Here is a 12,077-nt window from a genome sequence, read left to right on the forward strand (position 1 = left end):
CCAACCATCAGCCCATTCCCTCCATGCCTCATAATCATGTAATGCCCCTCAGCGCCACATCCACGTGATTCTTGAACACGTCCAGGGTCGGTGACTCCACCACCTCCCTGGGCAGCCTGTGCCAGTCCTCACCGCTCTAAGAAAGTTTTCTAACATCCAACCTGAACCTCCCCTGGTGTAACTTGAAGCCTCTCATCCTATCGCTGGTACCTGGGAGAAGAGGCCGACTCAAACCTCTCCACAACACACAACTTCTTTTCACTTCAACCTCTCGCCATTCCAAATGCCACTAAAGAAAAGAAGTGAGCTACAACATCTCTTCAGTGTTACAGTCAGAGCATTTTCCCCCACTTTAGAGTTCATAAAGAAAAATGTGTAGCCTGATGCACCACACACTAGGTGATGAGTCTACAGGTGGCTCACACTTGAGAAATTAAGATGTGTAGACATGTATGGCCACCTCAATCACACGGATAGCATCCTGAAAGAGAAGGGCTGGAGCTGACAGTGGTGGCCTGGGATGCTGACCACCCCTCCACTCTGGTGGGACAGCAAGAACTGAACAAGGCAGTTGTACTGTTTGGGGCACAGGCCCTGAGCGTGGCCTGCAGCCCACAACAGCACCCATTGGCCCCTGGCTACCTCCTGCCACCAGTCCCCCTGCCAGGGAACTATGTGGGTGTGCACAGAAATCAAGCATGACAGCATCTGTCAGCATCTGCCAGACGCTGTGTACTATGAGGCGTGAACAAGAGGAGTGAGGAAAATCCTTCTTAACACAGGCTGTTCTTAGCTCAGTGATTCGCCCTCCGGGGTTTATACAGACTGTCATGCAAGAGAAGCAGCTCCATTTCCCACTCCCATCCACAAACATGCCTACCACAAATAATACACAGCAGTGCAGGCACATCCACCAGCATCGGTCTGCAGTTGGTACCAGAAATACTTTCCATGTGTTTCCTTTGTTTCCAACAACACAGAAGTAGCAGAAAGCACCACCTCCCTGCCAGCTTTGCTTAGCATTGCTGCCCTTCCTTTCCCTGCTTTCAGTCACCACAACAGGGCTCCAACCCTTTCAAACATTCTGTTCTGGAGCTATTCTTAAAACAATCCACTGCCTCTTAGGCACACCATACACCAGTACAGTCATGGCTCAGCCCTCACTGTCAGGTCTGGGTTCTCAGGAGATGGATTCAGGCAACTGGGCATCTTGAAGGCATCAAGGACTTTCTTCTTGCTACATCACGTTCAAACTCATTATCACCGTAATCACTACACTGCAGCACATCCACTTCCACCTGCTGGATTCGACAGGTGTAATAACTTGCACAACGAATTACCTGACAGAGTTTGAATGAAGACTATAAAGATAATTATACTGTGATCTGGGACATGTGAATATTTATAACAACGTGATAATTGATGCTTGTGCTTTAACATCAGACATTCAGCTTGATATCTCACCTAGTAAACATAAAGTCAGTCACCACAACAACTGCGGTGGTCTACTGCAAGCAATCTGATCATTTTCAGTGGGGGAACTCCAGATGTTGTGTCTCATTCATAGGATCACTTTCATAACCACACAAATACTATACGAAACTCACTGCTGGGTCCATAACAAGCAGCACGCGATGAGTTCACACTCTACAGCCACCGCCTCAAGAAGCAGCACCCTGCCAACCCAATACCTTGAGCTTCTCTCCGTGAGGCGAATCTCCCTGTTTGAGGGAGAGGTCGGATCTCTGTTTTGGTGGGGCAGACTACAGCCTTGTCCAACGCTGGCCAGCTTATGAACAGAAAGTGAAGGAGGAACCCAGCGAGGACAGGGCAACGTGCATCTTTTACAGGCAGCAGTAACCTGTGGTAACTAAGACTGTACAGGCTTTCAAGAAAAGAAAAAGAAAAAAAAAAGATATCAAGTACACTAACTAGAAGCCACTCTGTATTATAGGGCATGTCAGGCAAACCAAACAAATATAAAATCATATAGCACTACAGAAGAGGGAAAGGATCAATTCAGAGACAAGTTGTCGATGAAAAGCCCTCCATACAGAAGCACTCATAAGATGTTGCTGAATCACAGTACGCAGGTTTTTCCTCCACTCACTGTACATGCACTCAACAAGCTACATTTTACAGAAATCTCACATCTTTCTCCTGCAGGATTCTCAGGACAAAGGCAGATAAAATAGAGTTTAAGAAAAATACTACAGCTAAAGAGTAAGCAATTAAGCAGAAGTCTTTACCTTCTGTTTTATGGGAAGTTAGGGGACAGCATCAAATCATAAAAACCTCTCCCTCATCTCTCCTCCCCCCTCCCCCAAAAAAGGAAAAAAAAAAAAAACAACAGGCTAACTTCTGAAAGAACTCACTGATTCTTTTATTTTTCCCTCTTCTAAAGTACTTTGTAAGAGCTTATAACTATGACCACTATACTACTACTACTTATTTTTACTATTCTAAAATATACTCAGTTTGGATGGTGAACACCACAAGCTGAACAGAATGTTCATGTGCCTCAGTGCTTTTAGAGCAATTTCCACACTCCCTTTGTTACCTTTCTCCAGCTTTATGCAAAATTGCTAACAGGTGAAGTTCATTTTCTTGTAGGGGACAAAATAATACATAACCTTAAGATGGTTCTGGGTCATAGTATTTGCCAAGCAAAATAAAAACTGTTCCACTTCTGCTCTTGGATATTGGTTCAAGGCCACTTAAAATAAAAATAAAGCTTCTTCTCAACTCAAATGCACTTGGTATCAAGAATTAGATTAAGTCAACATGTTATTTTAACATGTGCTCCTTTTTGGATTGCAAATGTTTCATTAAGCTGTTTGTGATGTGCCTAGTACGGAGTGTCAGGAAAAGATAGGTCCCCATCCTATAAGCTAGCATCAAGAAAGGAGATGGCATTTTGCATTTATATTGCTGTTTTTCCAGCATGGAATAATAAGGTTTCACTGGGAATTGGGTTCCAGTCAGGGAAACAATCAGAGAAATCCAGGTATGGTTAACAGACCCCACACTAGCCTGCAAAAACAGTACCTGCCATTCAAAACCTGTATATATGTATAAAAACAGTGTGAGCACAGAATACAGCATGCAACCATATTTTACGTGGACATTTTTTGACATTAATAGTCATCTGTGTCAAAAGCTTTATGAACTCATTAAAAAAAATGTATGACAGAGCTACATATCAGAACATATGCATAATAACTAACTTCCAAATGCGATCCCTGCCTACATTTCTCCAGGGGATTCATCTCCTTGCATATACTTTCTACTTAATTTAGTAGATTTTAAATCAGGCCCAAACTCAAGCAAATAGAGCCTTTTTTTTTTTTTTTCCTACTTGGCATGAGAGAACAGCTATTTACTCAGCATCAAAGAACTGAAAACCTTATTTTCAATGCCATGCGAATCTAGGACAGAGCAAAACAGCCTTAAAAAGACAGATCTTTTTTTCCCTATTATAACAACTTCCTACAAGTTGGAAATCACAGAAATAGCTTTGCTGTCCTAAGAATTACTTATTCCCATTAAGCCAACCACTCCTCATACACATCTCATTTTTCTTCTGCCACTGCTGTTGCATTGCTCTTTTCCTTCTACCTCTGATTGTCAAAATAGAGAATAACCTCATCTTTAGAGGTTTTTAAATTTCTCCTCAAAGATTTCTTATGTAAATATGCAAGATAGTAAAGAACTTGTAGATTTTACAGGAATACATCTTTAAAATATGTATTTTTTTTGTTGTTTAGTCTATAATGACTGATTCTTTTTTATTTTTTATTTTTAACCTTCCAAGAAGGTGGAAAGAAGGCACCCTGTATTAATCAATAGCACAGAATCTAAAATGCCAGAAAAGAAGAAGGGAAACCTTCACATCTTTTGAGTAATGAGAATGCCGTCAAGTGCACAGACACCCTTGAATAGCTTTAAGTGAGCAACTCTCTTATAAAAGCCACGGCCATAATAATACAGTAGTGCCATGAACAACTTCTTCATTCAGTCACTGCATCTGCGTCACTGCATTGCAGTCGTTGCATCAAGTGCTTTAACTCCAGAAAGAGCAGAACCATTCGGCCCCACACCAACTGGAACTCGCTCAGAGCCATGCGAGAGCACAAAGGCAGGGATCCCACCGACGGATCCACGAGCTCAAACACATGCACCAGTGAAGCCATCAAATGCAAGACAAACATTGACACGTCTTGTTACACTTTTAATTAAATGGATTTGCATAGCATGACTAGTAATAAAAATTGCACAATGCGTACAGTGATGAATAACAATGCAATTTGAAAAGAGTTGCCTAAGAGTGTCCAACCTATCTGTGACAGCAGGATACGGGATCAGGCCTACAGCAGAACACCAGATTGCTTCAGTCCCTGCTCAGTTAAATACAGAAACGCAGTGAAGAATGGGAATGGATTCGATGGGGAAGTAGGAGACAGAAACTCAGCAGAAAGCAAAAGTCATCAGTGCTAATTATCCTAGGCAGTCTCCTCACTGCTTCTGCTTGTGAAAAGAGCATAGTTTTAGAAATCCTCACCTGCATGCACATCAAAAGGTGGAAGTGCTTGTAAAGCACCCTGAGAATGAAGAGACCTTCCCTATGTACTAAACTTTGGTAGAAATGTGAAATAGTTCAAAGCAAAGGCAACATGCCAAGACCAAATTAATTTTTTTTCCTTCAGTGTACTACCAACAGCACTTGGTGGATGAAATCCTGTGAAGAATTTGATGCTGTGCATAATTAACAGCACTCTCTTGGCATCTTCCCAGCACATTCATTAGATGAACCTGAAAAGCCCAGAGCTGTAGGCTACCTTCTTTGAGAAGACGACTAGTTAGAGTATCAGACAGTGACATGAAAACTATTTGGAGGCATCAGTACTTCATGTTTTCCTCACAAATTCCTCATACCTGGACTATCAATATGGAGCATAAGTCATTCCATCACTTGCAATCCCTAAGGGCTCCCAAAGTCAAGAGGAGTGGGTGATGCTAACTCCACCCACTTCAATCAGGCAGCCCATCCTCTCATGTTTTCTTAGCAGACAACTACAGCTCACTTTCCTTGAACTCCAACAGAACTCCCAGAATCCACATTTTCAAGTATTTTCTCGAAGTCCACTGAGGTTATAAATATGTCTCATTTTAATGAAAGCAAAGATTGACTTTAATAAAAGCAAATACTACATGACTCCAGAATCAATACTTCTGGGCACGTGCAGAATTAATTCGAAACCAGCTTTACAGAAGCACCATCTTCTCACAGCCACCTTCACCTTGAATGCACGTAACAGAGGCTACACGTGTACCTTGTTCTACAGCAGCTCCTCACAGCACTGCAATTGGACAACAGAAGTTGCATGGAGGGGGCTTTCCCTCCCGCAGGGAAAGCGAGTGTGCAGAATTGCCACAGCACCAGCAGCGTGCTGCAGCCTGCACTGCATGCACGTTTTTCCAAGTGAAAAATAAACTACGCCGTTGTGATTCTACCCCATATACATAATTGAGGCAATTACTGCGCTGATCACATTTAATTACATTTAACGCCACAAATAATTTCCAGCTGTAAAGCATTAAGTTTGTTTATCTGTGCTAAAGAAACAAATCGTCATTAAAATAAGATGGCAGCGGTCTCAGATTATGGCAAATTATGATTTTTGACATTTGAAGTAACACGTAGGAAGGAATATCCGTTCTCAACATGAACCCAAAGTAAAGCAATAGCGCACACAAGTGTAGCTACCTTAGCAGACACTCCTCCTGTCAAAAACGTATCACTAAAGCTTCAGCACCATTTAACAAGCTGGAAATAGTCACACTATTAACGTGAGATAACTACGGATAGGACAGGCAGAGCTCTCCGCTGATCTCCGTACCTCCGTCGGTAGCACAGCGACCGCCCCGCGCTTTGCTGCCAGCCTGTGCCGGCCCAGCGGTACAGGCGGAGCGGGCCGTGCCGCGGGCGCCGCCTGGCGGCCGGTGGGAAACAACGCGCCCCGCGGAGAGCCGCGGCCGCCTCCCAGCGGCGGGGAGCTGGCGGCTCTCGGGGCCCGTCCGCCCCCCGTGCGGCTTCGGATAAAGCAGCGGAGCCCGATAAGCGGGAGCGCAGCGCGGTGTCACGAGGCGAAGCGAACGCAGAATTCATCTGCACCACGGACGTCTTTTTAAAGCGCGCCTGCAAAAGGTGCGTCGTCGTCTCCAGTTCTGACAAACGAAAGAGCCCGCTCAGGCAATTAGCGAAAACATCGAGTTAACGCGACCCGGGAAAGAGCCGGAAAATGATTTGTGGCTTCAAAAAAACGTGGCTTCAAAGAAAACAGCCCGGCATCCCGTACCTCCCGTCGGAAGAGAAGCGGGCCGCCAACCCCGCGCGTTGCGGGTCGCGTTCTGCAGCGGGGCTGCGCTTGCGAAAAGGGCTTCCGAGCCAAAGCGCTGCGTACTGAACCTCCTTAACGACAGGCGGCACGTGGACGGGCCTGCCCGCAGCTGTTGCTCGCTGTTGCATGCCCACGTTATATCAAATATGTATTAAAAACATTACGTTGTGGAAACGTTAATTAAGCAGCAGCCACGCGGCTGCTTTGATGAACGCCCTTCAGCCACGAACCCAACGGGTGCGGGGGGAGCGAAGGACCGCAGAGCGTCCGCGCTGTGCGGCGTGGGGAAGGAGATGGGGACCGAGAGCTGCAGGCAGCCCCCGCAGCCGCAAAGCGAGCGGCACCTGCAGCAGCCACGTAGCGCTCCGCCCGCTTCCATACGCCCACACCTCCTCGCTCTCAGGACAAAACAAGAGATCCCGAACGCCGCCCCAGCAAGGCCACCTACGCGGGGGCGGCGGCAGCCGGTCGGGTCAACCCCGAAGGCCAGCGGTGCTGCAGGGCCCCGCGGGGACGCACCGTCGCCGTCCCGCATCTACCCCGGCTCCGCAGCCGGGGCGCTGCGGCACCGCGGGGTCGGGGCCGTCGCCGCGCGGTGCCAGCGGAAGAACGGGCAGAGCCCCGCAGCTCGGCCGTGCACCTGTTGCGGGGGGGAACGGCCGCCGCCAACTCCGCGCCGCCGCAGCTCCCCGCGGCCGCATAGGGGCGAGCCGGGCCGCGCGCCCACCCCGAGCCGCGCGCAGCGCCTCACCTGCGGAACGCCGGCGCCCGCCGCTCCTGCCCGCGGCCTCCGCCATGTCTCTTCCTCGGCGCGCGCGGCGGCTCCGCCCCGCGGCTCCGCGGCCCCGGGCAGGTGAGGCCGCCACGTCCCACCCCCGGCGGTAGCTGCAGGTGAGGGCGGGCAGGAAGCGGCCGCTGCCCCGAGGGTGGCTGTGAGGAGGTTACGAACCGGGAGCTATCGGCTCCCTCCGGGTTCCGGTGCCTGTATCTCCCTGCGTGCTTTTGCGGTGTCTGTTTGTTCGTTGCCTCGCAGGACTCTCGGAGCACGGCTGCTGCGGCAGCCTCTGACGGTGTGAGGCGGGACACGGGGCTTGGGTGGTGAAACTGTGCTGTGGTTTGCGTGCACGGGAATGGTGCTGTAACACGGGTGCAGGCTGGGCTCGGTGCCGAACGAGAGAAGGTCCAAAGCCAGCTCTGCCGTGGTCCGGATTTCCTTCTTGCCTTCTGCTTGGCTCTCTTACAGAAGTGGAAGGAGCCTCAGCCACCCTGAGCCCTGCACTAGAGCAGCCCTAGCCAAGGACCAGGAGGTTGCTAAAATCAAAGGGAGAAGTGCATCCTGTAGTCAAAAGGCTCCGTGCTGCAGAATCCTCCGCTAAAACATACCAGGTCCTCAGAATGTGATCTCGTGTCTCACTTGAGGTCACTGGTACCTGTCAGCATCCCCGGAAAGCAAAGCTGAGGGATTCCCCCTTAAAGGGAGCTGTAAGAAGGAAGAGGACAGGCTCTTCAGCAAGGTCTGCTGCGATAAGACAAGGGGAAATGATTTCAAACTACAAGAGGGGACATTTAGACTGGATATAAGGAGAAAGGTTTTTATGATAAGGGTAGCGAAGCACTGGAACAGGTTGCCCAGAGGGGTGGTGGATGTCCCATCTCTGGAGACACTTAAGGTCAGGCTTGACAGGGCTCTGAGCACCTGATGGAGCTGTTGGCATCCCTGTTCATTTCAAGGGAGTTGAACTAGATGGTCTTTAAGGGTCCTTTCCAATTCAAAGGATTCTATGATCCCCAGCAGACCTCCCTGATGCACTCTACCCCAAAGGGTGTGCAAGTTCTGTCCATTACAAATACTTTTACAACTGTCCAGAACAATTTACATGCAAGTGCATGGTGGGTTGCTACAAACTCTTTTCTGACTGTGCACAGCTCTAGCCCAAGGATGAATAAACTGGGCAGCTGAGGGAAGCACAGCCCACAGGTGCTCAGGTAGTATGGCTGTCTAGCCCTGCATCAAATATGACACAGCCCTATGGAATGGGTTACTGAGCAGCTTTGCAGGTCTAGTGAGGCCAACAGCAAACCACAGGAATTAATTCCCAGCTGGTGCCAAGCTAGGTCTCGTGAAGACATTAAAATGGACATGAAAATGATCACACTGTCTTCTCTCACACATAGCTGACATTCCTGAGCATCCTGAGTCATAGGCCATGGACTGCTTGCTTTTAAAGTATGAAGAGAGAAAGCAATGCACTTGTGTTCTGTTCTATTCATCCTGCATAAAACCAGAACTTTTCAAGCTTTAATCATGGGCTGACACAGAATCCCATTTCACATTGTCAAATCAAATTAGTTTGTTTTCCTAAAGTCACTTTTTCACATTTAGGATTTTTTTTAAATTGGTTGTGTTTCCTACCACTCTTTCCTGAGTACGTAATTTTCTTGGGAAATACATAACCTGAAAAATTCAGGGCATAAGCTGTTCACCAACTACCAAGACTTATGAAGAAAGGAGTAGCTTCTGTCTAAGCATGTTCTATTCACAATAGAATGGGGATTTGTTTTGTTAGGGTTTGTTTGTTTAACAGCTGCCCCAAAAGAATCTCAGTGGAGGAATGCCAGGATGATGATCAGCGTGGATGGACAGAGAATGTCCATGATCCTTTTCCATGTGTGAGAAAAGAGATACAGGCAAAGGTAGAATACAGCAAAACAACTTTTTTGTGCACAGAGGGTGGGTGTTCTTTTATCACATCAAACAGAGGAGCCTGAGAAAAACTGTGTTCTGCAGGGAGTTGTCAGTGTTCTGTTCACAACAATTCCAGTACAGAGAAAACACTCAAGGTTATAGATTAATCAAAGTCAAATCACTGTAACTTGAACCCGTCAGAAAGTTTCCCTTGATACTCAGTGTGATTTTTTTTTTCCTTTTTTATTCCAATATTTTCCCATTTTACACCTTTAGTATTTTAGAAGTTCAAAAATATAGGAAAAAGTAACTCTTAGGTTATTTTTATTTTCAACTGTGTGTGTCAGATAGCTTTAGAACAAGCTAACAGTACTATGGTTGAGGTGTATGCAACTGGTACAGTTCAGTAGTACATAAACAACTAAAACAAATGCACCATAGAACTTAAATTACCAAAAATAAACAATATTAAACTATATAGAGCAGTAGGTAAAAACAATTACTCTTAGGACTTGCACACTAAAAGAAAAACATCTACTTCTGATTGAAATCATGAATTTCTACTACATTTTACTGATACAACACTACAAAGAAAAAGAAACTTGGTTGAGAAGGTGTCACATTTCGGTTTTGTTCCAGTGATGCACAGTCACATGAAACCTTACATCAGTTTTCCATGAAATGAACATCTGGTTACTTTAAGTACGATATTTCTTGAGTTAATTTTTTTTTTTCCCCCTTTTAATTTTTGGAAAACTTGCAAGTAAAAATGGTTGAAGTAAAATAACGTTGCATGTTGTTTACATATTCCTCAGGGATTACAGGAGTAAGAGCAGTCAGGAAGCTGCAGTGTTTTTAACATTGGTAAACAAATACTGGATTAAAGTGCAACAGTCCTTCTGACAGCACACCTGCTCCGTGCTGGAAAGAAACCTCTTCCTCTCCATGGAGAAGCAAGGGAAGATTTAAGTGTCAGGCATGTTTCTGTCGAAAGTCAGTAATGGCCTTCCAGAGTGTGCATAGCATTCCTCCCCTGTAAAGAAAAAATAAATTAGAGATGCTCAGGTACGAGAATATTCTCTAGCCTGAAAGTATTCCAATTCAGGTGCATTCTGATTTTCTTGTTCTAGTTTTGATTAATAAAGTTCTACGACTGAGTAGGAAGGTTGATCAAAGGTAAAATCCAACATGTATTCAAACAGAGAGCAGAGTCCTTTTTTGATTACAGTGCAGGGCAAACTTTTACTTTCCAGTTGCCTGCTTTCTGGAATTCAGACTTCTGGACCTGCATAACCCACAGCGAGCTGCCAACGTTATGAAGGAACCACCTGCTAAAGTTTTACTACTTTTAAAAAAGTATTTTAAAACTAGGAACCCTCAGTGCTTGGTATCTTCTCTTGTTTCTTCATAAGCTGGTCCTGCTGTGGCAGATGCACCTGGCATGACTTGCTGAAATCTAGCATTAGCTGTAGGCCGTGTTCATTTCTGCAGCTTTGTGATAATGGTGAACTACAGCACATTTTGCAGTCTCAACCTTTTAAAGTAAAAGCAGGGCTCTAGTGGATTCCCAGGGTATCCAAGTGCAAGGTAAAAGCTTTACTTAAAAAAAAATTCCTTTTGCTTGGCTATAAAAGAAAAGCTTGTTTTTAATGTGTAAGCACTACAGCAGCTTATCAGGACTGCGTAGAGAGATACAAGAAATACTGGACAGTGTAACTTCTATTAAAACAATGCAGCACAATCCAAGAAATGGGTTTAGTATCAGTTATTTGTTCATGTAACAAAACCTGCTGCAGCTGCATGCAGTTCACTTAACTGTGCAGCCTTACCTCAGTCTCAAACACTTCAGGTCATCTCGTGTAACATAGCAGAGAACATCCATTAAGGTATAGTCTTCAGCCAAGAACTACAAAGAAAAGTTAAATATCAATATTTTGTTAGAAATACTATCTAGCCTTATATGCTGTCTGCCCTTAGAAACAGAAGTTTGGAAGAAATCTAGAATTGATCCAACACGTGCTGCATCTAAGAAATGAATCCATATTGTACACCCTTGTGAAACACAGTGAAGCTACTTATTTTTTGTGTAGTGTATTGCCCACACTGACATACCACGTTACTCTAAACACAGTGCTTTTGCAGCTTCTCAAAACATTTGTCAGTTGGCATTTCCATTGTTACCACTGGTATCTCAGAATCTTGACTTCAGTGTATGTACATTGGGGCATCATTAATACTACATTAAAAAATTGGAAAAAAAAAAAAGCAAAAAAAAAGCTAAGATTCACATTTTCAAAAGTGGCATCTAAATTTGATACTTGAATTTCCAAGAAGCCTTTGAACTACATGAAGGTTTTCTTAAGTCAGCCAAAATTGAGGTGCTCAGCACCTCTAAAATTATCTATCCTTTGCTGCAGAATCTTGATGAGATTTCACTTAACACAGATAGCTAAGGGTGAACACGTTCTCTGTATCCAGGGCATAATCAGCAGGAACTGCTACCATCTGGGAGGATGCTGAAAAACTGTGAGGCAAAGCAATACTGCCTCTTTACAAGGCTAATTTATTCTTACTCCTTGTCAGTTACACGATCTATCTATCTATAAAATTATAGCCTTCATATTTGTAGCTTTTTCTTTTCCTCTGAAAAGAGATTCATTCTCATTACTTCACACATTTTGAGAGACTATTTGTTTTCTTCTTGTGCTCAGTCACAAAACAGTACTGCATCTGTGTCACAAAGCAATCAGAAAGCACCATTCTTACCTTGTTTATTGTGGCCTCATCAGCTCCTTGAACACTCAGCCAGTTTATGAGATCAGGGTCCTCAGTCCCTGTGCCAGTGGAATGACGATGACAGACAGATAATCCAGGAATATCTAGAACAAGCATTTCTCTTTTTTAAAAGGTTGCATGTTGCCAAAGCAACACCTCCTATCATTTTTACTGCTGAAGCAGTGTCTTCAATCACTCTTCCCTCCACCCTTAGG

The 12,077-nt window shown here is 45.2% G+C and overlaps 2 protein-coding genes across 4 annotated transcripts in view; both read right to left on the minus strand.

The window, feature by feature from the left end:
* Positions 1-7,279, minus strand: part of MAP7 (microtubule associated protein 7) — a 103,655-nt gene extending 96,376 nt beyond the window's left edge. Inside the window, exon 1 of one of the 2 annotated variants that reach the window (XM_052674707.1) lies at positions 7,153-7,279. In XM_052674707.1, coding sequence (XP_052530667.1) covers positions 7,153-7,198 — 46 coding nt within the window. In that variant the 5' untranslated portion in view covers positions 7,199-7,279. The remainder of the gene's footprint in view (positions 1-7,152) is intronic. The other variant, XM_052674718.1, reaches the window with a different exon arrangement.
* Positions 7,280-9,096: 1,817 nt separating this feature from the next.
* Positions 9,097-12,077, minus strand: part of MAP3K5 (mitogen-activated protein kinase kinase kinase 5) — a 93,327-nt gene continuing 90,346 nt past the window's right edge. For both annotated transcript variants that reach the window (XM_052674533.1, XM_052674544.1), the window contains exons 28-30: positions 11,854-11,966; positions 10,917-10,993; positions 9,097-10,120 (exon numbers count right to left, since the gene is read on the minus strand). In XM_052674533.1, coding sequence (XP_052530493.1) covers positions 10,060-10,120; positions 10,917-10,993; positions 11,854-11,966 — 251 coding nt within the window. In that variant the 3' untranslated portion in view covers positions 9,097-10,059. The remainder of the gene's footprint in view (positions 10,121-10,916; positions 10,994-11,853; positions 11,967-12,077) is intronic.

This window comes from Tympanuchus pallidicinctus, unplaced genomic scaffold, assembly GCF_026119805.1.
Source record: "Tympanuchus pallidicinctus isolate F22 unplaced genomic scaffold, pur_lepc_1.0 scaffold1, whole genome shotgun sequence".
Lineage (NCBI taxonomy): Eukaryota > Metazoa > Chordata > Aves > Galliformes > Phasianidae > Tympanuchus > Tympanuchus pallidicinctus.